At 35.9% G+C, this 25,472-nt stretch overlaps 1 protein-coding gene and 1 pseudogene across 5 annotated transcripts in view; both read left to right on the top strand.

Annotated features, from left to right (window-relative positions):
* Positions 1-25,472, top strand: part of TBC1D32 (TBC1 domain family member 32) — a 211,736-nt gene that overhangs the window by 89,551 nt on the left and 96,713 nt on the right. For all 5 annotated transcript variants that reach the window (XR_012033870.1, XM_072832067.1, XM_072832057.1 and 2 more), the window contains 2 exons: positions 494-610; positions 13,102-13,190. Coding sequence is in view for 4 of the 5 variants with exons in the window: in XM_072832067.1 (XP_072688168.1) it covers positions 494-610; positions 13,102-13,190 (206 nt within the window). In the remaining variant the exon portion in view is untranslated. The remainder of the gene's footprint in view (positions 1-493; positions 611-13,101; positions 13,191-25,472) is intronic.
* Positions 9,592-9,670, top strand: LOC140609114 (U4 spliceosomal RNA; annotated as a pseudogene).

Below are 25,472 nucleotides of genomic sequence, written 5' to 3'. Positions count from 1 at the left end.
TCTATGGCTTTTTTTTTTTTTTCCAGTGGCTTTTTAAAATGAATGGTGATATTTGGGTTAGTTGGATTTCCAGTGAATGTAGTTTAAGGGATAAAGATAGCCTGTCACCTGAGAGAATATATAGAATTTATTATCTATTGCTTCAGAGCCCCACAGTGTTATTCTCTTGTATTTCTTACACAATACCAATAATGAGAAAGATGGATCATTTAATTTTTTTTCTCAAAAACACATTTTTCAAGAGATACAAGACATTTTAAAACATTTTCCGACTCCTATATATTCTAATTGTTATGCATTGTCAGCACACAGATTATTGTTGATGTTAGCTGTTTGGTATTTAACATCTATATATTTCACATTTATGTAGGTTAATGAGGCTTATTTTAAAAAATTAACCCTCATTAGAGTATGATGTAAAACTACATTGTAGATATGGTTTAAAAAAGAATGCACTATTTAAATGACAGTGTTTTCTTTCTCCCCTGCCTAGTCTTTTCTAGGACTGGTGAACTTGTTACCTTATCCTGCTGTTTATGAGCTGGTGGGCAATCAAGATCTTCCTAACAAAGCAGAATATTCTCTTCGTGAAGTCCCAACATGTGTTCTTGTAAGTCATTTTTTTTTAATCTTTACCTTTTATAAATGATACTTGAGATCTATAGTACAATGAAGTTTGACAGAAAGAACATTATTTAATGGTATTCAAAGGCTAATTTATTTACCCATGGAATATCAGCTCTGAATTATTTGTGCATGGGATTTTTGGTTCAGGTCACCTAGAAGTTACAGCACCTCTTGGAATACAAGGTCAGTTCTCCCCCATCAGGAAAGAAACTTGGCATAAACAGAAATATGTATATGAATGATTTTTAGATGGTTTATGTTACTACTTACACCAGTATTGCTTCTTCACTGGCTAGGATAATTAGGATTAAACCATATCCAAGGAGTCCAGCTCATTTCCTGCCTATACTTTAATGAACTACATATTATTGCCCCATGAGGGCAGTATATACATATTTATATGAGACTTTTTCCATAATCATACTCCCAAATGGGTAACTTGTTTTAATCACTTAAGGATATTTAGTTTCTTATCTTTGGATAAGTTTAAGAATTAAACACATAAAATAATGTGCATTTACACATTCATAAAGAATTATTTAATTAACAGTGAAATTCTCTTGATGATTCTTATTTTCTGGTCACTTTGTCCTGTGTGTTACTGTTTTTTCTATAGTTTTGCCCATTTGAATATTTTTAATTCTTGTTAATCCTAAACATTTACATTTTTAAAAAGATTTTATTTTTTTTATTTGAGAGAGATAGAGTGAGAGAGAACACCAGCAGAGGGAGGGTACAAGGGGCAGGAGAAAGCAAGCTCTCCACTGAGCAGGGAGCTGAAGGCAGGACTCCTTCCCAGGACCCTGGGATCAGGACCTGAGCCTAAGGCAGATGCTTAACTGACTGAGCAACTCAGGTCCCTCTAAACATTGTAATTCTCTAAAACTTTCTCTACTTTGGAAATATTTTGATAATTTTATGAATGAAATATAAAGATAGGTACTTCTAATGTTGAATTTTTGGTTTATATTCTCTTTTCCTTGAAGTGTTTCAATTTTACTTTATGCTTACTTATATCTTGGCATTTCTTAAGTAGTTTTATGTTTAGCCATTTATGTGTCTGTCTCCCCTGCTATGCTGTGAGTCCCTGAGAGCAAGTAGGATATCTTAGTCATCCTTAGCATCTAGCACATACCAGATGTCCAGTGAATGGTTTTTTAAAAATATTCCTGAAATTATTGCCTTTGTTGAAATTAGTTATGGGAAATGGATATTAATTAGTTGGTTATTTAATCTAGAACAGTGGCTTAGATGTTTGTTCTCAAGTTTTCATGGATATCTATAGTGCCTATTTAAAGATTATCTTTTTACTTAGGGAAGGATTGGTCTTTTAGTCTTAAAACACTTAAACGACTTCCTTGACGTGCTGTATCTTCTTTTAGCTACCATCCTATGGTTTGTTTTGTTTTGTTTTGGGGTTTTTTTTGGCCTTCCCTCCCTACCCATCACCAAAAAAATTTTCTTCCCTCAGGAAGTCTTTACTTACACTTGAAATCTCTATTTTTTTCTCTTCTGTCAACTCTGGAAACCACTTTAATCTGGCCTCTTGCTCAACTACCAAACTGAAATTGTTCTGCCCAAACTCACTGATAAATACATAATTTCCTAATCCAGTGGACCCCTCACCCCCCTGCTTCCTCTGACCACATTTACCGCCTTGGAGCAGTGGGCACAGCTGATGCACTGCAACATGTCACTCTCTCCTGTGTCTGTGGTTCTGGTTCTGGTTCTCTTCCAGCTCCTGTGGTCTCTCCTATGTGATCTCCTTTGTGGACTCTTCTCTGCCTTCTGTCTTCCAGATTGATCTCATCCATTACGTCTTCCAGATTGATCTCATCCATTACTGTAACTGTAGTTATATCCTGATAATTCTGAACTATATTGCTCACCTGACTATCAAATCTATATTCAGATTTCTACCAGATAGTGGACATCTGGAACACTTGTGAGCATCTTAGTCTTACACTTCTAGAACTGAATATAATGTTTTTTTCTCTATTTTATTTTATTATTTTTTATTTTTAAAGATTTATTTATTTATTTATGATATACATGGAGGGGAGGGACAGAGATACAGGAGGAGGGAGAAGCAGGCTCCATGTCGGGAGCCCGACGTGGGACTCAATCCCGGAACTCCAGGATCGCGCCCTGGGCCAAAGGCAGGCGCCAAACCGCTGAGCCACCCAGAGATCCCTTTTTTCTATTTTAAATCAATTCCATCTCCTATTTTCCTGTCTCAGCATATGGGACCATCATTCACACAGTTGAATGAGCTAAAAACCTGGAAGTCATTGTTGACTTTTCTTTCTGTATATGCAATTAATCACCATGTATAGATTTTTGTCTCCTAATAGCTACATCTTGCTTACTTTTTAAAATTCCTATCAAGATCACCTTAGCTCAGACCCTCATTTGTTGTCTAGATTACTTCAGTGAGACCCTGCTTTTTTTTTTTTCTCACAGTCTCAGCTTGTAATTTATCCTCACACTGATTAATTCTCAAAGTGGTCCTTTAGAAATGAAAACGTGATGTAGTAGTTCTACTTAAAATCTTAGCTGATTTCCCTTTGTTTCCATGTGTAGCCATACTCCTTTGCATGACACACAGCTTCTCCTTGTTTCTCACTGCCCTTTTTTTTTCTCTTGTCACCTTTCACTCTCAGACTTTCAGGGTCTTTGGACAACTTTCTTCCTTTCTCTGGGGTCTGGAAGCTATGTAACTGTGCCTTTTGGTTAGATACTGTCTCCTCATTTTTCATGCTTTACCCTTTCTATGAGGTCCTCTCATACTACACATTATTGAATAATTATTTTTGCATTTGTCTCTCCTAATAGACTATAAAATCTGAGAGGAGAGGAACTATGTTGTGTCTTTTGCCTGGAAAGTCTAGCAAGTTGTTGTTTTGTTTTTCTTTAGCTACTGTGAGCATGGTACATTCTCAGTAACTGTTTTATTAATTATTTGATAGGCTTTTAATGAGGTTGGCCCTTCTTAGGCTTTATTCAAAAGAATTTAAATTCAATATCTTTCTGTTTTCTTTGGGAGTCCTGTGGCAGGAACCCTAGGAAATTAAACTGAGGAGTCGTGTGCGCGCGCGCGCGTGTGTGTGTGTGTGTGTGATTGACAACACACATTCATGTGTAGGCTTTGTTTTGGGGATGCTTTTAAATTTGCATTTAAAAAATGGTATAATGAACTCCTATATACCCCATGCTGAACTCTAGCTTTCAACTGCATTGTCAGTGTTCTTCCATCTATTCCCCTACTCTTATCCAGTTTCCTCTCCTTTACTTCTACATTTTTCTCTCCTGGAGAATTATAAAGCTTATTTTAAGCATAATGTCAATTTATCTGTAAATAATTTATTATGCATCTCTAATAAAGCTCTCTGGATTTTGTTTTGTTTTTTTGCTTTTGTTTGAATTACCACCTTATAAACCATTGTGGCTTTAATCATATCTAAACTGTTAACTATAATCCCTTAATATTATGTGGTCTATATTGAAGTTTCTTTTTTCTCGAAGATGTTTTCTTTTATTATTTTTTAATAATTGGTCAAGTTATGATTCAGGCAAGGTCCATACATTGCAGTCATTATATATTTTTGATCCTTTTACATCTTTTTTTCTAAGACAATTCTCTTTGTTTCCATGCCCTTGATTTATTGGAAAAACTGGGTTATTTGTCCTGGTTTGCATTGATTCACTGCTTCACTAGGAGATGTGAAATGGTGATTCTAGTTTTCCATTCTTTTTGTATTTAACTGGAATTATTTAATAAGGGAAACCCTGAAAAAAGGTTTTTTTTTTTTTTTTTTTTTTTGGAATAGCATAAATGCTTGACGATTTATAAATTCTCAGAGTAGTGAATTGGTCTAATAATCCCTAAAAGGGATGTCTTTATTATTATCATTATAAGCTTCTAGTTTTTATAGGTGTGTGTTTCTAATCCAGTGATGTTAGTCATTATTACTTTTTTTTTGTCATTATTACTTTTTTTTTTTTTTTTTGTCATTATTACTTTTGATAATCAAAATGTTCTTTTGGCTATTGAGTCCTTTTGACATGCAGTTATTCCTGTTTGATATATTTCTTTCTCATGTAAGATGTTCCAGGGTCATTGTATATTTACTGGCCCAGTCCTGGAATAGGCCATCTTCAAAGAGTTGTTCCTTTTACTAGGAATTGCTATTTAGAAACTATAACCTGGACACTAGAAATGTTCATTGTTTAGGGTTGTCACTATTTCTAGTCCTTTCAGTGGACAGCTGAGGAGAATAAGTATTTTTTTAAAGATAAATGATCATGAGCATATATTGATAGTTTTTCTTATATTTTTCTCTTTTACTAAAAAGCTGGGTTACTAATGACATGAACAGAACTACTTATTTTCTTTTATAGTACAATGTACATATAATAGTTTCGGAATAAAATAAGATTAGTGTGTGCATATTGACATTTCATTTCTGTTAGTTTTGTTCTTAGAGTGTATGCTACCAGAGATTTATAATCAAAATACTGTATTTTAAAGTCATTTGAAGTAAGTTAAATCTCTATTTTACCTCTTTATGCCACTAATTTGATAGGTTTGTTTTAGAGTGTTCTAAATTGAGAGATTGTTTTACCTTGTATTAATTTTGTCTTTTCAATTATTACATGATTAAACATTTTTTATAATAAATTTATTTTTTATTGGTGTTCAGTTTGCCAACATACAGAATAACACCCAGTGCTCATCCCGTCAAGTGCCCCCTTCAGTGCCCGTCACCCATTCACCCCCACCCCCCGCCCTCTTCCCCTTCCACTACCCCTAATTCGTTTCCCAGAGTTAGGAGTCTTTATGTTCTGTCTCCCTTTCTGATATTTCCCACACATTTCTTCTCCCTTCCCTTATATTCCCTTTCACTATTATTTATATTCCCCAAATGAATGAGACCGTATAATGTTTGTCCTTCTCCGATTGACTTATTTCACTCAGCATAATACCCTCCAGTTCCATTCTTTTAAAACATGTGACTCCAGTATATAACAAGGTATATTAACAGAATGTGCTTACATAATTAATCCCTTTTGTCCTTTCTCCCCATATGTTTTGATCTTCAATATAATAGCCACTAGCTCCATGTGGCTATTTAAATTTAAATTAGTTGCAACTAAATAAAGTTTGAAGTTTCTTTCCTTTAGGTACTATCCACATTTCAAGGTTCCAATTGCCATTAGCCATAGGTGGCCAATGGCTACCACATTGGATAGCTCACACAACATTTCCATTGTTGCAGAATGTTCTGCTTTATAGCACTGCCTTATACCTAACACTTTTTGTTAGTTTTTGGTTTATCCTTCAGCTGTTATTTTATAGCTGTTACTTTAAAAAACAATGTATGGGGTGCCTGGGTGGCTCAGTCCATTAAGCCTCTGCCTTCAGCTCAGGTCATGATTCCAGGGTCCTGGGATCAAGCCCTACATTGGGCTCCCTCCCTGTTCAGCGGAGAGCCTGCTTCTCCCTCTCCCTCCGCCTGCGGCTTCCACTCCCCCTGCTTGTTTTCTCTCTCTTTCTGTGTCAAATAAATAAAATCTTTAAAAAATGTATTTTCTTTTCCTCTAGACTTAAGCAAAAGATAGTATGCTCTAAACACTGGCCTGTCCCTGCGTTTTTCTTTTAATTTTGTTAACTTTGAGATTAGTGCATACCAGTATTTGGGCTCTTCCTTAATCCCCCCCCCCCCTTTTTTTTTTAATGAACGCATGGTCCACTGTTGTGGATGTGCTACAGTTTATTCATCCAGTCATCTGTTGGTGGATCCTGGGTTCTTTAAGGTTTTTGCTATTATAAGCTATGCCAAAATCAATAGCTTGGTTCATACTTGTATATTCCAGTGTGCCTATATATTTTTTCTATTGTTGCATAACAGATTGCTACAAACTTAGCAAATTAAAACCACCGATTTATGAGCTCACTGTTTTGTACATCAGAAGTCTGGCACTGTGTACCTGGATTTTCTGCTCAGAGTATCATAAGCCGAAATCAAAGATGTTGGCCAGGCTAAGTGCTCATCTGAGGCCTTGGGGAAAAATGGAATTCCAAATTAATTCTTGGCAGAATTCAGTTTCTTAGGTTGTAGGACTAAAGTGCCTGGTTTTCTGCTGGCTGTCAGCCAGGAGTTGCTCCTGGGTCTTTGTCCTGTGGCCCCCTCCATTTCAACTGTGAACAGCCTCCCTCATGTCAAATCCTTTTCATGCTTTGAATCTCTTGATTTCCTCTTCTGTGAGCAGCCTAAGAAAATTCTTTGCTTTTAAATGGCTCTTGTGATGATATCAGAGCCTCTCAGATAATCTCCTATTTTAAAATCAATTAAGGACTTTTACAAAAATCTCTTCACAGCAATATATGCATTAGTGTTTAAGGCCTGAGAATCTTGGGGGCTCTTAAATTCTGTCTACTATAGTATCTTTGGGCTAGATTTCTAGAAGAGGGATCACTGGGTTGAAAGGTAAATTCGTATATAATTTTAGTATATATTACTAGATTTCTTTTTTTTCTAAAGATTTTATTTATTTGAGAGAGAGAGCATGAATGGGGGAGGAGGAGCAGAGGGAAAAGGAGAAGCAGACTCTCTGCTGAGCAGGAAGCCAGACCTGGGGCTCTGTCCCAGGACCTGGAGATCATGACCTAACCTGAAGATGATTTTAACCAACTGAGCCACCCAGGTGTCCCTGTCGTTAGATTCCTATTCACAGGGACTAATCTTTATGTTTTCCCATCAATGAAATATAGTAGTGACTACTTTCTAGCAATCTCATTAAGAAGTTTATGTGATCAGAGGTTTATTTAAATTTTTTGTTGTTAAAGATTTTATTTATTCATGGGAGATACAGAGAGAAAGAGAGGCAGAGACACAGGCAGAGGGAGAAGCAGGCTCCATGCAGGGAGCCTGATGTGGGACTCAATCTGGGTCTCCAGGGTCATGCCCTGGGCCAAGGGCAGCGCTAAACCGCTGAGCCACCTGGCTGCCTCCCAATTTTTTTTTTTATCGGAGGTTTAGATATCTGTCTGACAGGAGAAGAGTATTAAGGTATGTTTTTCTTGTGAACAGCACATTTTTTTTTATGTGTGTCATGACCTTCGACTTCTCAGTGGTGTTTCAATTTATTTTTATTACTTTTCTATTTGTGTTCTTTTTCATAGTTTTGAGGAATTCTTTGTTGTTTAGAGGTGTTAGACTTTAACTTCTCATGATTTCATATCAAGCATCTACCAAAACCTGGGCTGCAAACAGCTCTCAAGTTGCACTTTAGTGAGTTAAAGGTCAAGGACACAAAATATTCTCTCTTTCTGACACATACAATCTTTGATTGGCTTTCAGTTCCTATCACTTAATTTGCAGTTACATAAGTGATTGTATTAGGTAGGACCCCTTTGATTGTTGGAGAAACTCAGTTTGAATTAGTTTCAGCAGAAGAGGAAGTTTATTGACCTACATTAAGAAAATTTGTTGGCTCTAATAAACATCTGCATCTTGTGCAGAGTCATGAGGTGGGAGATAACTGGGAAACTGTGGATGCCTGTAGCAAAGACAGGAGTAATCCATGTTCTTAACAAGAAGTGATAGCGAATTATCGTTCCCTTAGCATAACTGAGGAGTATAAACAGTGAATTAACCTAAGGGAGAACTTGCTTATTATCAGATCTGACTACCTTGGAATTCTGTGAGTTCCTCGTCCTGAGTTCTTGGTTGAGATACTACAGATCAGATCCAAGAACCTGTTGGATGGGAATAGTATCCAACCTTTCAGCTCTTTTTCAACCCTGAGAGTATGGTTGCAGTATTTAGTATAGTGCCTGGCACACAGTAGATGTGCAGTATATGCTAAATAAAATATTTGTGGACTTCATTATGCCACAGGAGCAAAGAACAAAACCAAAAGCAGGGACAAGTGGAAGTAGAACTTCAAATGTGGTCAGGTTCACATCTGTCTGTGTGTCTGTCATCTTTCCTGTTACTGCCCTCTGTCTTGGCTTTATTGAAAGCTATGCATAGTGTAGTGGTTAGGAGTTTGTATTCTGAAGCCAGACTGCCTGGATTAGATACCATCTTCCATGTACAAACTATGTGACTTCAGGGAAGATAAACATTAATTTTCTGTTAAGAGAGAAAATAACATTCCTTTCCCAGGGTTGTGAGAATTAAATGAAATATAAAAGTTCAAGTCACTGCTTGGCAGTTAATAAGCACAATAGAATTGTCTGCTATAATTATCACTAAGTATTTTCTTTTCCAGGTGGTGTTCTCTGTAGGAGGGTACCCAGGACTACCTGTTAGTCTATACTGACATCTTCGCCATTTCCCCTTGTCTTTGTATCCTATGGCTGGTCATAACAAATGACCACAAACTGGGTAGTTGGTGACAATAGAAATGTCTTCTCTTACAGCTCTAGAGACCAGATGTCTAAAATCAAGGTGTTAAGAGGGCCACATTCCCTCTAGGGACTCCAGGGGATAACCTTTCCTTTCCTCCTCCAGCTCTGGTTGTTCCAGGCATTTATGTCTTGTTGGTACATAACTCCAGTTTCTGCTCTCCATCTTCACAGGCTTTCTCTTTCTCCCTCATCTGCCCTAAATCTCCGTTTCTCTCATAAGGACACTTGTCACAGCCTAAGGGCCCACTTGGGGTTAATCCAGGATGGTCTTATCTCAGAATTCTTAATTACCTCTTCAAACACTCATTTTTTTCCAAATAAGGTAACAATTATAAGTTCTGGAGACCAGGATGTGGACGTATCTTTTCTTAGGATCACAATTAAACTCACTATGCCACAAACAGGAGAGTGACCTTTTCTTATACTTCTCTCCTATACAGTGAATGTATACCCCCAAAATTCATGCGTTGAAACCTAATCCCCAATATGATATTTGGAGGTGGGCCTTCAGGAAGAGATTAGTATCTTTAAGAAAAATAGACTCCAGCTTTGCACAATGGCAGTATTGTAGCCATTGAGGTTTATCGAGGTGCGTTTGTTGCTAATTGAAAAAAATAGACTCCAGAGAAGTCTCTTACCCCTTCTGCTATGTGAGGGCACAGTGAAAAGATGACTGCCTATGAACTAGTAAGTGAGTCCTTGCCAGACACAAAAACATATGGTGCCTTGATTTTAGATATATATACATATGTATATGTATATGTTTAGATATATATATATCCAAAATCAATACATATAATATAATATAATATAATATAATATAATATAATATATATATTTTAAGATTTTATTTGTTTATTCATGAGAGACACAGAGAGAGAGAGAGGCAGGCTCCGTGTGGGGAGCCCAATGTGGAACTCAGTCCTGGAACTCCAGGATCACGCCCTGAGCCAAAGGCAGGTGCTCAATCACTGAGCCACACAGGTGTCCCAGAAACACAATTTCTGTTGTTTACTTTTTTTTTTTTTAAGATTTATTCATGAGAGACACACAGAGAGAGGCAGAGACACAGGCAGAGGGAGAAGCAGGCTCCATGCAGGGAGCCTGATATGGGACTCAATCCTGGGACTTCAGGATCCTGCCCTGAACCGAAGGCAGACACTAAACCACTGAGCCATCCAGACATCTCAGTTTCTGTTGTTTATAAGCCACCCAGCCTATGCTACTCTGTTACCGCAGCCAGAATAGACTAAGACCCACTTGAACAATCCCAAGGAAAAACCTTAAAGGTTGAGTGTTGTTTGCAGATGTTTATGTGATACCCAGTCACAAGCCTCCCCTAGTGATGCAAGTGTAGGAGGATTGACATTATGATCAACCTACCTATCCCCTATCTTTTACTTATCCCTTTCTGAAGTAAAAAGGGTCAGATAACACACACATGGCCATTGGGACACTTGTAAACAGCAGGCACTCAGGTATATATTTATGTGAATGGATATTCCTTTGTTTTTCTAGTTTTGGTCTCCTGCTGGCATTCTTGATCATTGAATGTATTCTCCAGCAGGACGGTATCCTTTTAAAAGAATTTCAGACTTGTTTTTGTTTTGTTTTTTTGAGTCTTAGGCCTTATTTGCCACTAGCTCGTTGTTAGGAAGATGCTGCTTGATTTAGAAAACTGATTGCCTTATTGACACATGTTCCAGTGCTTAGGAACTGAAGTTCTCCATAAGGCAGGCTTCCCAGGAGGTTCGTTTTCTTCCCTAAGTGGTGATCCATCAATGTAATCCTCTTAAAGAACAAATTATTTACCGTAACATTTGTTCTCTGAAAATGCATTATCATTGATAGATCACTGCAATCTACTCTTCCATTAGCTTGCTGGTAATACATCCTCTCTTTTATTCTTAAAGTATCTAGTACTTAGATTTGGAACTAGAACTTTATAGAGTTCCAAAGTGTTACTGGCTGTCACAGTGTGAGCTTAGAGTTCAGATAATTGGACGGATTTCAGTCACATTATGCTAGTATCCTACTAATGAAGAGAAATCTATAGTAATCCTTCCAGAAGCTACTGTGCACAGAACTGACAGGCAGATTCTTTTTTCTCAGATAAGAGAAGGCCAGTGATACATAATTCTAGATTAATCTGTGGAGATTTTGGTAAAAACAGTGATAATTTCTTAAATTATTTTAAGCAGTAAAAAGTATTTACCTATTTTAAGAAACACCTAGAAAATAAGTTTCTATTCTATCTATAAGATTACTTAATAGTACCCAGGTACCTGGACAAGTCAAGGAGACCTCCATGGCTCTGTCGCTGTAGCTAATCAGGACTGTCAGAAAAAAAAATTAGGAAAAAGAAGAGAGTCGGTAAATTATTGTGAATCTGAATGTGAAGCTGGGAATATGAATGAGTTACTCAGCTCATGTTTTATCATAATGTTTGAAACAAGGAGTGCCCAGCTAAGAAGCAGACAAAATGACAGATTTTAAGATAGCAATCTTTTTATTCTTCATTATTAGGCAGTTTATTTAATGTTTGCTGATTATAGACTCTTGTGCTAAGGATTTGCACATTTTTACAAGGTATGTGTAGGATAATAAATGCATTCCTGTTAGTTATAAACTTTTATTGTACAAGTTGACTCAAAATTCAGTTTTTACTATGTTTCAATTAGTATTTTTCAGAAGTTTTTCAATTAGTATTTTCAAATTTTGCAAGATTCATTATTTCCTCAACCTTGCAAAGTCATTTCCATGCTTCTTATTCATTTGATGATATGACATATGTACTATCATCCACGTAGACATCTGTAAATGTTACATGACTTCACTGCCTAGTAAAACCTTCCTTTTGACTTAATGGTCACAGAAATGTCTTCAGTTTGAGCTTACTGGATGATAGCAAGTTTCTTGGTCAGGAAAATGAACAACGAGATAAACAAGTATTCATCTATGAATAAATTTCTTAGGCCTAAGCTCAAAGATACAAAGCAGGGCATTATAAAAAGACTTTTAGAGAATGCTTGAAGTTGTGTGGCAGGCTTACATTGTTGGACATGGAATGGCTGGTGGCACCTGGGTAATCAGGTTCTCCCTGTACGTGCATCATGATACTTAATAAAAGCCTGGCTACACATTGCAACAACTTGGTGAATCTTTTAAGAGGATATTAATATCAGAATCTTACCCCAAGGATAGTGACTTAATTGGTCTAAGATAGAGCCTAGGCATTGTTTATATATATATATGTGTGTGTGTGTGTATGTGTGTGTGTGTGTGTGTGTGTGTGTGTGTGTATATATATATATATATATATATATATATATATATATATATATATATATTAAAGTTTTCTGGGTGATTCCAATGTGTTCAACCAGGGTTGGAAACCACTGATTTACATGAGCAGATACCAACCACAACAAAATCTCAGCTAAATCTCAGCTGCCAGATAAAACTTTTTAGATCCACTGTTCATGCTTCACATTTGTGGATTTCATATTGGTTTTTCAAAGTAGTTTACATTTTTAGCAGTTTGATCACTATTTAGCTGGTTGCATAAGTTGTGCACACAGTACCAGAATGGGGTATAAGTTAGTGATTCTCTACTTTAGCTAAACATGAGATGGCTCATTTCAAGAACTCTGATAAATCTTAATGCTCAGACACACCTAGACCAATAAATTCAAAATCTCTAAGAATGAGGCATGGGATTAGTAATTTTTTTTTTAACTACCTTCTAGGTGATCAAATGTAAAGCCAAGGTTGAGAACTAAATGTAAACAAATCTTTGATTTGGTCTTTCTTTTTTTTTTTTAATTTTTATTTACTTATGATAGTAACAGAGGGAGAGAGAGAGAGAGGCAGAGACACAGGCAGAGGGAGAAGCATGCTCCATGCACCGAGAGCCCGATGTGGGATTCGATTCGGGGTCTCCAGGATCACGCCCTGGGCCAAAGGCAGGCGCCAAACCGCTGCGCCACCCAGGGATCCCTGATTTGGTCTTTCTTTACATTGTATGTAGTCTCACTCAAGTCTTTCTTTTTCAGGATATTCTAGATAGACTTATAATTTTGAATTCAGAAGCTAAGATTCGTTCTTTATTCAACTATGAACAATCACACATCTTTGGTCTAAGGTAAGGTGCTAAATTTTACCTGAGGTACATTTTCTATTCTGTAGAAATAGTTAAGGATATGTTCTATATGCTTTCAAAAAGCATTTAAAATGAACTAATTTTTAAAGCATGTTTAAAGGTAAGTTGTAACTTTATAGACAAAATAAATAGCTATTAGGGTTTATATAACAACTTTTGTCTACATTTAGATTCTGTATTATGACCATGTCTCCCACTTTTGTTTAATTTACAAACAAAATGCCCTTTGCATTTTGCAGACTCTTCAGTTTACTTAAGAGTCAGCTGGTTCTTTCCAGTATTTCATGGGACTTGGACTCCTTCTATAATAGACACTTGAAAGAGGCCTGAAAACGCATGATTTGTCTTTTTTTTTTTTTTTTTTAAGATTTATTTATTCATGAGAGACACAGAATGAGAGAGAGGCAGAGACACAGGCAGAGGGAGAAGCAGGCTCCTCACAGGGAGCCTGATGTGGGACTTGATCCTGGATCCTGAGATCAGGCCCTGAGCCAAAGGCAGACGCTCAACTGCTGAGCCAGGCGTCCCATGCAGGATTTATCTTGAGGCTCAAATTTTGCTCCTTGATGTTAACCATGACTCCTTAACCTCAGTTTTTCCAAGGTTTAAATATTTTTGGTCATATATAGATCTATAATTTGTTTTTCTATGAATTGCCACTTTTATAAACAGCTGAATTAAAGACATTTCCAGTTTTCATAGGGTTTGTGATTCTTCTCCCTTCCCTCCCCCCCGCCCCTTTCTACTGGCAAAATAACTTTTTCAGGCAATAGGGAGGGAGTCAGTGAGAATACTCTACCTAAGAAATAAAGCAATCACTTTTCTAAAATTAGAGTCTTTGGTGGTAGTGTATATTATACTCAAACTTTTTTTTTTTTTTTTTTTACCATTAATAGCTGAATTTCATTTTTGGACTTTTTGGTTCAAAGAAGGTAGGAAAAACTATAGCTATCTTATTTCTTTGAATGGTGTGCCCTTTATGTTAAAATGTATTTTCACATTACATTTTAACTTTCCATGTATAGCATCAGATACATCATATACCAAGCAGTGATGAAGAATACTAGGAAAAAAATCTATTCAGTAGAACTTCTTTCTGCATAGCAAGTATATTTCTGAGTTTTGTAGTTACAGAATATAGATTCTGGCCTCTTCACTGATACAGTGAGTGAATGTCTTTCTGTTTTTTTTTTGTTTTGTTTTTTTCCTTGCATAAAGGATGGCATTTTTCTCTAATAATCTTGTTAAAGAATAATAATAGGATTTTAAGTCATGTAAAAAGCTATCTAAGAAGTAAAATGCTCCTGGGAATAAAATATATTAATTTGCATAGCATGTGATTTTTTCGAATGGAGTGCAATATCCAAATGGAGTCATTTTGTTCTACATGAGAAAACTTGACCTTGCATTGTCGATACATGTAATAGAGTTGTGTAGTATGGTGATTTAGATTAGCAACATAGACTATGGAGCCAAGACTAATTGCTCTTTACTAGTTGTGCGAGTTGAGATCTCAGTTACCATCTGTAAAATGGAGGAAAATTATATTATTTTCTTCACAGTTATTATGAGAATTGCCTAGGATAAATTAAAAGAACTTACTAACAGTGCCTGGCTTGTAGCAAGCGCTATAAAAATGTTCGTAATTGATGTAGTAGCAGTAGTACTTCAATTGTTTTTTTATATCTGCTTGCTCTATATGACTTTTTTGTTTGACTAGGAAGTAAATTTTGTCTTAATTCTTTCAGTACCCCAGTAGTCTTCTACATGCTGCCAAGTAATTTGCTATGTTTATAGCATCAGCAATAAGAGAAAGAAAAAGACCAAATCAGTTTCTGAGGAAAAGTTTGTATTTTATTTTTTGTGCTTTTTAATATTTTTTGACAATATGCTTATTTCATTGTGTTTCAAAGTTTATGCTCATAACATTCAGTTGTATTTTTAAGTCATACATTTGAGGTTAGATAATTTACTTTCTTCTACTAATTTCAGTCTAGCATTAGTCATTGGGGCCCAATAGTGATAATTTATATCATAGCTTTGTATTCTATAAATCTCATGTTTCTCTGTGTTTGGATTCTTACCTGTTTCTTTACTTTCTACAGTTGTTTTGTTTCTAATTGTAGCTTTATTGTACTGTCCCTTTAGTAGATCATCTCATGAGTGTATTTGCCTTCTACATTTAGCATTGCTTGTTCCACTCACTTTTTCCCCTAGTGAATAAGGGTAAGTTTAAGACAGTTTCTGTAGGTTTGCCGCAACACTTAGATGAGGCTAATTCAGGAATTAATGAATGAAATGTAGATTTTCACTTTTAAATAGCATCATAGTCTATATAAATTTTTGAATTTTAATTTGTTCAGATAGAAATCTTGTATGGTAAATGACTAATATATGAGAAGGTTGCTCCTTTGACTAGCCCTCCTATCTTCTTTGTTTCCACTTCTAGCCTATCCTTTTCTAATTTTGGTATTTGGGTGCAGACATGCCTTCATGTGTTGTATCTTACAGTGAAACACACTAAAAAAGAAATTTCCCTTGACCTCCCATCTCTGAAGTCACTGTCCTGTTTCTCTTCCTCTCACCATAACAAGTAATCTGTACAAACTGTCCCCACTCGCTCACCCCTCTTTACTTCTCAGCCCACTTAGACTTGACATTGACTCTCTACTGTCAGAGTTGCACATCCTGCTCAAGTTGCTTGTAGCTTCTATGCTAATGAATGTAATGAAGTCTTCTCTTTTTTATTCTCCTCTTATTATAACTATCAACATTTGATATAGTGGACCATTTCTTTCTGAGTGAAAGTTCTCTTTGCTTCTGTGACACTTCCATGGCTGCTGTTTTTTTCTCTTTTGCATTCTCTAAGCAGTCTCTGGAATTTGGTGTACTCAGGACTTTGTCCCGGTTGCATTTTTTTCCTTTTTGTTCTGCCTTACATTCATCCACTGACACCTTTGCCTTTAAGTATCCTGTATGTCTGTGGGTGCCCCCCAAATTATATCCCTAAGCTAAATCATTATTCGGAGCTACCAAATTCAAAAAGACAACTCTCTCGTGACATCTCAATTCATACATTTCTCAGACATCACAAACTTAACATGTCTAAAACTGAACTCTTGGAGCCCCTCCCACAAAAACAAACAGAACAGAAACAAATTGTCTGTTTCCATCTCATTAAGTGGCCTAACCAACTATTCAGTTGCTCAGTCTTAAAAAAAATCTTAACTTTTTTTCTTTGCTTTTCAAACAGTGATTTATCTTTATTATAAAGAAATTAAACAACACAGGAAACTAAATTATAATACATGAAGTGACATTCTTCTCAACTCTGAAAGTAACATTATTTTTCAAAAAATTAATTTTCAGTATAGCTAACATACAGTGTTACATACTTGTTTCCGGTGTACAATATACTGATCCAGCAGTTCTATAGTTAATGCTCTTCAAATAAGTATAGTCCTAATCCCTTGCACCTATCTGAAAGTAACACTAACATTGAGGAAAATTATTATGGACATCTTTCTGTATACAGACAGAAGAATAGATATATGGAGATTATTTTATAAAAATGGAATCGTAATATAGTTTCCATTTTAAATTCTAACTGAATTTTATAGAAAAGGAAACTAGTGAGACAGAAGAAATTGCTGAATTTCAAATAACTATTTTTTTACTCCAGGGATTATTATTTCCACAGAGATTCTTCTAGGTTACGAAGAAAACAGTATGGAAAACATTTCAAGTGGTTTGAACATTATATTTCACTTTTAGACAGTCTTGATTGACTCTCTACTATGAAAGATGAGGACATTAATGCTCTCATTGGCCTCCCACCTTCCCTGTGTCCACCTGCGTTGGAAGGATGTTCTTCTGCCATTTCCTAACCTGCTTCCTGAGTCCTCAATGTTATTTTCTTCTGTACCCAGGAGGGAGATTAAACTAATCTAGGTTTCTTAGTATAGTGACATGAGATATGCAGTACTTCTTTAATATGACTGCAGATTAATATTTATAATTTGTTAGTTTACTCTTCTCTGCTTCATTTACTCTGCCAATATTTATTGAGCACTTGTTATGCACTGTGTTAGATGTAGGGGATGTAATGATGAGTAAATAATATGTGATGCTCATTCTCTTTAACCTTACTATATCTAATGAGGAATAGGTATTATGATAATAAAAAAGTGAGGTAATTAATGCCAAAAAGAAACACATCCTTATAAAGTTCCTCACCTTCCTATTTTAAGTAACTGGCAGTTCCAGACTTCTTTATGTGGCTTTCAGGAAGCTCCATAATATATCTACACCTTTCCTGTATACACTCTTTTCCACCTTGCCTCAGCCTGAACTAATGCTGAGTAGGTTAGACTTCTTAGCTCCTCAAATTCAGTGTTTATTTTTGCCTCTATACCTATTTTTTTGGTCTTGAATATTGCTTTCACTTTTGTTATCTTATAAAAATTTGACTCATCCTTCAAGACAAGGCTTGCTTTATGAATTACTTCCTCCATAACTTATTATAACACATTTTGATCTTGTCCTTTTACTGCATATCTTTTGCCTTTATGGCCATTCCCACAAATTTAATACTTATTTATCCCCCTGACTAAAACTTAAACTTCCTGAGGAAATATCATTTTCTTTGCCTTCATGTCCATCAGATTGCTAGGTATTTTTTGGTTATTTGGTTAATATTTATTTGCTAAATCTGTTGGTTTTGTAGTTTGTTTAAGAAAGCTATATACATTTATTAAAAAGTTTGGGTACAAATTATTTCCTTGAACATTGTCTTTTACAGACAATGGTTAAGGTACCTTGGGGTTCATATCCTCTCTAATTTATTTTTTTTCCAAAGTTGAGGCTTAATTGAGATATATAATGGATATATATCAGCTTCAGGTTACAACATGATTCAGTATTTGTATATATTATGAAATGGTCACCACATGAATCTAGTTAATATCTGCCACCATATATAGTTACAGAATTATTTTTCTTCCGATGAGAACTTTTAAGATTTACTCTCTTAGCAACTTGCAAATATGCAATACAGTATTAACTGTAGTCACCATACTATACATTATGTCCCCATGATGGATTTATTTTATAACTGGAAGTTTGTTTTTTACTCTCTTTACACATTGTCTCCACCACCCACTCCCCACCTCTGGCAATTACCAGTCTATTCTCTGTATTTATGAGTTTGGTTGTTCTGGGAATCCACATGTTAGTGAGAACATATAGTATTTCTTTATCTGCCTGACTTATTTTACTTAGTATAATACCTTCAAGGTCCATCCATGTTGTTGCAAATGGCAAGATTTCTTTTTTTTTTTTTTTTTTTTGTGGCTGAACAGTATTCCATTGTATATATACTACATTTTCTTTAGCCATTCATCCATTGGTGTATGTTTAGGTTGTTTGCTTATGTTGGCTATCGTACGTAATGCTGCAATGAACATGGGGTGCATAACTCTTTCCAAATTCGTGTTTTTGTTTTCAGGTAACTATCCAGAAATAGAATTGTTGGATCATATGGTAGTTCTATATTTAGTTTTTTAAGGAACCTCCATACTGTTTTCCCTAGAGACGGCACCAATCACCATTCCCACCAAAAGTACAGCCATTCTGATAAGTGTGAGGTTGATATTGTGGATTTAATTTGCATTTCTCTGATAATTGGGATGTTGAGCATCTTTTTATGTAACTGTTGGTCATCTGTATGTCATCTTTAGAAAGATGTCTATTCAGATCCCCTACCCATTTTTTGAATTTGATTTTTTTTTTTTTTTTGGTGTTGAGTTGTATGAGTTCTTCAAATATTTTGAATACTATTAACCCCTTATGATATACGATTGGCATATATTTTCTCTTATTCATTAGGTCGTTTTCTCATTTTGTTGATGATTTCCTTTGCTGTGCAAGTTTTTGAATTTAATATATTCCCACTTGTTTAATTTTGCTTTTATTGCCTTTGCTTTCAGTGTCACATACCCTGGAAACTTTTGGTCCTGCTCATCATGGCTTAGCAGTTTAAAATATTCTTAACCATCCTTAGGTTAGAGGAATGTTATGCTCACGCCTAAATTATTTCAATATAAAAACTGTATTTCATGGAGAAAGAATTATATCATTCAATACTAAAAGTTTTCTATATATGAAACTACAAATTGATTTTTAATTACAGACTCTAGAATTGCATATTTTTAGCAACTTACACAAGCAAGATAAATTCATTTGGGGTGCCAAATTGGCATTTAAATCTTTTTTTCCTAACTTCTTTACCCAAAACATTTTTATGTATGGCAAAAATTAGATCATATTGAGTTTCATTACATTAGAGATAAAATTTAATAAGGTAAAAAGAACTTTTTAAAAACAATTTAGAGCTTAGAAAACAAATATATTTGTTTTTGTTTTATCTATTTGAGCAAAACTAAAGGACTGCTTAAAGGACGATTCTGTGTGGCTTAAAATTACTTTCTACTTCTCTCACAGAATCTATGTTTATCTTTTTTGGCAGAGCAGCTAGAAAAGATACTAGTTCATGGTCTATGTTACATCTACCAAACACTATTTTTTATTTATTGTTAATAAAGTAATAATGATGTATAGTCTAAAAAGCCAAATTGTATGGAAAAGCATTTAAGAATGAATAGTTTTGGGCAGCCCAGGTGGCTCAGCGGTTTAGTGCAGCCTTCAGCCCAGGGTGTGATCCTGGAGACCCGGGATCGAGTCCCACATCGGGCTCCCTGCATGGAGCCTGCTTCTCCCTCTGCCTGTGTCTCTGTCTCTCTCTTCTCTGTGTATTCTCCTGAATAAATAAATAAAATCTTAAAAAAAAAAAAAAGAATGAATAGTCATCCTCTACCCATCCTTCTCTACTCCCAAGTACTAGTCCTCAGAGACTACCACTTTCAACTTCTTGAATTGCTGCTGCTTCTTTTTTTTTTTTTTTTTTTTTTGGTATTCATTTCTGGATTTTCGAGTAACATGTTTATACTATGTTTTGATTTTTTAAACTTTAGATTTCATTTTGTCTTTAGAGATTTAGAAGCTTAGGATTTAGATGTCCTCTGCTTTCCCTCTCTCCCTACTCTATAGTTTTATCACAAACCTGATTCACTATTAAGAGGTTATATTTTTATGTCTATATAAATATTATTTCTTTATGGACCGAGTAGTATTCTATGACTATATTTTATTTTTCCTAGTACTTTATTTTTCTTGAAATTAATAATTGCATGATTTTACGCTTCCTTCATTTTTTATATATCTAGTAATGTATGCCTAGACTATCATTAAAAAATATACTGCTGCCTCTGCCACAGTATAGCCTAGCACTTATATAGTTCTTATTATGTCCTAGGTACTGATACTGGTTTCACATTTAAACTATTTCAGAATAACCCTGTGGTATAGGTTCTCTTGTCTCCCATTTTTACAAATGACTCAACTGAGCTATAGAAAAGTTAAGCCATTTGCTTAAGGTGACACAGCTAGTAATTAGTATAGCTGGTATTGAACCCAAATAGTCTGGTTCCAGAGAATGTAATACCTGACCTATAACACTGTAGTGCTTTACAACATAAATGTCAAGGTGCCTTATAGTCATTCTTTCCAATTATGTTTTTATAGTCTCAAGATTTTCACATTCTTGAGGGCAGGGACCATGTCCTATTCACGTTTGGGAAACATACAATAAGCTAAAAGACATCAGGTAATATATTAGCTCTTTTCCTCGTATCACATCCCTTTGTTTCATTTTGTACTGCAGGATCTTTTGATCCTGTGTGTTAGCCCTCTGGGATTTCTCTTCATCATTCAGGGAACTGCTTTTTATTTCTCTTCTGAGCTGAATCCCTTTTTACCCTAGGATCCAATTTCCTGTTTCTTGGTTTACTCTTTTTTTTTTTTTTTTTTTTTTTAATGGAGACACTTTCTTAGAAAGGATGGTGTGGAAGTTTTTCAAGACTCATAAGGGATGGAAAATTCCATAAAATAACTTGAGGAGTTACAAAACAAATGAATAGTTGTAAATGAGTAGGCCAGAGAAGCTAAAACCCAGGGTGACAAGGGGAGGCCTAGAAGCAACTTGTCATGTATCACAACATTCTAGAAGTACTGGGAACCAGAGTTACCAATGAGGATATAAATGGAAGTAGAGGACTAGGTAAAAGTCTAAGACTTTCAATAATAGGGTTGAAATTAAAAGGTTCAGGTTATGTTCTCACATTCTTTCTATTCCTACCCCATTCAGCTGGGTGATGGTTCTTTCTTTTTGGCAGAACATTGGGGGTTTACTTTCTGGAAATCATGAGTCAGGGGTAATTAGTGCAATTGAGAGGAAAGGGTATCGTCCTGAAAGGGTTAACTGTTACCCTCTGCCAATTCAAGAGCAATTATTCCATTCTATTTTTCCTTTCCTATTCCTATTATCTCTCTTCTATTCTATTATTCCTTTCCTCCTCAAATTTACTTTTCTTAGCATTAAGAAGACCTATTTTTTCCATTTGCTTAGTTTTCCCTGTATATCTAGCAGTCATATATCTCAAGATGTTCCTATAAAATATAACAATGTCAGATATTTACAGCTTACTGTGGGCCAGATATGATTCTAAGCACTTAAAATATTTTGAGTCATTTAAGCCTCAGAGCATTAAAGCTCCAAACAACAGTGATAACAATAAATGTTCTTTCAGTAGCACATTTTAATTTCCCTCCCACAAACAAAAGTGACCTGGTTCTCTTCCCTAACAGGGAGATTTGGAGTCTCTTCAGTGTTAGCATAAATTTCTCGATGATTTTCATTCCCTGTTAGTTCATTTACAGTCACTTATTCATATCCTTTAGCCTATAGACTAAATTACAAATCAACGCCCTATGTAAAATTGGTGGTGAAGGAAATGAAAAAGGAAATTGGTTAATACACAAGTATTTGCTTAAACCAGAGCAAGGTTGAAAATATGGTTAGCTGCTATAGTCCTTGTCTCTACAAGTGGATATGAGGCTCTAGTTCATATTTATAACTTCTTTCCTCTGTAACTCATTCTATTTTCCCTTGATACCCAACCAGACTGAGCTGGTTAGGTTTTTTTTTTTTTAATCTAGAGGACAACCCAGAGCTTCCTTGGGTTCTTGAGCTTTCTAGTGGTTCTTGAGCCCTAATGGTCTTATCTATATTGAGCTGCATTCGTTTTCCTTAACTTTTACTGCTAGTTATGGCAGTATTAGGAGGTACTACAAAGTGCTCTGTGAACACTATACTTGACTTTCCTGTGTCTCAGTTGCACAGTAGTAGGGTTTTATTTGCGTGTTTGGCTGTTTATGATCATGGTGAATCCCTCTAGCATACAAAGTTACTTTATTTTGCTTATTGGTCTAGGGTTTTGAGGAGCCTCAAAATGTTAGAGGAATGTTGTGGTAGAAGTATAGAAGTATTCTCTTTTTGGAACAGTATCTCAAAACTATAGTCTTCTACCCTCATGCTGCATCCTATAGAGTTGAGAGGATGAGAAAACCACAGAAAAATGATCATTTCTACTTCTCCCCCTTAGCTCCTAGACCCATATTACAGTTCTGAGAGAGACAGCACTGTATATTGGTTGGTAGTTCAGAGTATCTTGTAGGATAGCACATCAGTTTTGCAAGGTATTGTGTCCTCCACGAGGCCATACTGAGTTTTCAGCACGCCATTTCACCGCTATCTAAGATAAGCCACTTCAGGGAGGTGAGAGTACATTATAAGATCAGTGAATATTGTGTGTTGTTAGTTTCTTGGTCAGAAGTGGTGTTTATGGGTACCGTGACCTTCAGTAAGACATCACTATGTACAGAGTTGGTGAGATCTAGATTTGGTAGAGACTCATGGTGACCATGGATGTCAAATTTCATATCAGGTTTAAGAAGTCATTTAATGTAATTAGCCTGCCACGAGGTAGCTGATTGGTCTCTCCAGACCATGTGCTATATTTTGAGTCCCATGTTGGTCTTTCTCTATTGCAACTTGGGCAGTCTATGGTAACTAGCTAGATCATCTCTGACGAGAGAATTCATGTTGTTTAGATCATGGATATTTCTTATGTAAGTTTGGCTATTGTGCTAAATTAAGCCATGGAATCTATAAAACAGTACTTTTTACCAAGAAACTAACAACAAAAGAAGCACTGACCAAATGTCCACAATATTCACTAGTATTAAAATGTACCTTTATCTCCCCGAAGTAGCTAATCTTAGATAATGGTAGAATGGTATGTTGAAAACTCAGTATGGCATCATGTGAGACATAAAACCTTGCAATACTGAAGTGCTATCTTACAAGATACTCTGAATATGGTGTTTTTTAGGTATTGGGTATATGATTTTCCAAAACAAAGTTTTTTATGCATATAACTCTACCTCCAGGTGCAAGTGGTATTTATAAAAGATCAGACTGGCTCTGAGAACATAAGTAAGTTGTATGAACATGTGGCTCACACAATTCATGACTCTACCTATGGCTCCTGGGAAGCTTTCTCTAAGTAGGTGACAAGGAAGTAAGAAAAAACTAAATCTGGTGCTGCATGATATGCTACCTGCTAGAATTGGGCTACTATAGCTTTATAGCTTTTCAGAGGGAAAATTTTGAAGTAGCATGTCTACCTATTTATTTAGTCTGGACAGAGATACGACTTCAGATATTGATATAAACTTATAGGAACATGCCTAATGGCTATCCTGGATGGTCAGGGGCTCAGAGTAAAAAAAGATTGGAAGATTGGTTTAAGAAGATTGGTAGAAGGAGGTATATAGATGCTCCTCTGATAATATACCCAGACTGAGATAATATTTTTGACTCATATCAATGCCCTTGAAGGGGACTCTCTCCTTCTATAAAGGAGGTAAAATAATTCCTTTTGTTGATGGGTCAGCCTCTTTCCTTAGCTACCCTAGTGCTTGCTCAGATGGGCTTCCGAACCAAGTGGCCGTGATGACCAGTGTTGGAGATTATGTTCCTTAAACAAGAATATTTATTTAACAAAGAGAACATGGATTCTCAAAATCATAGGAGATCTTGTGTAAATCCTGTATTGCCCTTGTAGTATCTTATCAGCCATTACTGAGATTTTGATCAACATTGAATCGCTGGACTAAGGGCTCAAGTGATAGATTTTCCTGACTTGGAGCCTGCCTAGGTTTCAGAGCTTATTCCAGCCTTTGGGTCACATAAAGTTGAGGGTTAAGGGTTACTTTATAGGTAGTTCCGAGCAGCACACCCAAATGTGGCAGATACTGCTTCCAGAATTCAGAGAGGCTAAAATTTTGCATTATGTTACTTTCTTCTTGATAAACAGAAGATTCAGTAATGCACTATGCACATTGCATGTGATGTCTTAACATTCTAGGCTACGACAACTTAAGCAACTTAAACTTCACGGAGGTGGCAAACCTCTCAATTTGTTGTTGTTTTTTTTAATGGCTTTTTGTTTATTTTTCTAATTTTTAAGTAAATTCTGTTTAGTTAACATACAGTGCAATATTGGTTTCAGGAGTAGAGTTCAGTGACTCATCACTTAAATACAACACCCAGTGCTCATCACACAAGTGCCCTCCTTAATGCTCATCTCCCGTCTAGCCCATCCCCCGCCCACCTCCTTCCATCACCCCTCAGTTTGTTCTCTGTCTTTAAGAATTTCTTAGGGTTGGGGCACCTGGGTGGCTTAGTTGGTTAAGTGTCTGACTTTTGGTTTCAGCTCAGGTCATGATCTCAGGGTGGTGGGGTCAAGGCCTGGATGGAGCCATGAGCCTCTGCTCAGCCTGAAATCTGGGGGAGATTCCCCCTCTGTCTCCTCCCCCTTTGCACCTTTTCTCACTTATTCAGGCTGTCTTTCTCTTAAATAAATAAATGAAATCTTAAGAAAAAAAAAAGATTCTGTTATGGTTTGTTTTCCTCTTTATCTCTTTCCCCCTCTCCCATATGTTCTTCTGTTTTGCAAACCTCTCAATTTGTATGGATCTCTCACTCTCTGGCACACCTATGTCATCTAGAGTACCAGCTACTTCCTTCCCACTGAGGGACGTCCAGTTAACATTATATAAATAGTTTTTCTTGGTGACCTGAGGGATGGTAGGACAATGAAGGTGGTCTTGGACTAAATTTTGATAAAATTTAATAGTTGTATTACTACTTTCCATGTTGGTGAAAGCAGACTGCTTCCGGTGTTCACATTGGACAAATCAGCATTATCTTACTATTTGTAGAAGGTTCGTTAATTGATTTTT

The sequence above is a fragment of the Canis lupus genome, chromosome 1 (assembly GCF_048164855.1).
Source record: "Canis lupus baileyi chromosome 1, mCanLup2.hap1, whole genome shotgun sequence".
NCBI classification, from domain to species: Eukaryota; Metazoa; Chordata; class Mammalia; order Carnivora; family Canidae; genus Canis; species Canis lupus.
This window is presented reverse-complemented; position numbering and strand designations above follow the sequence as displayed.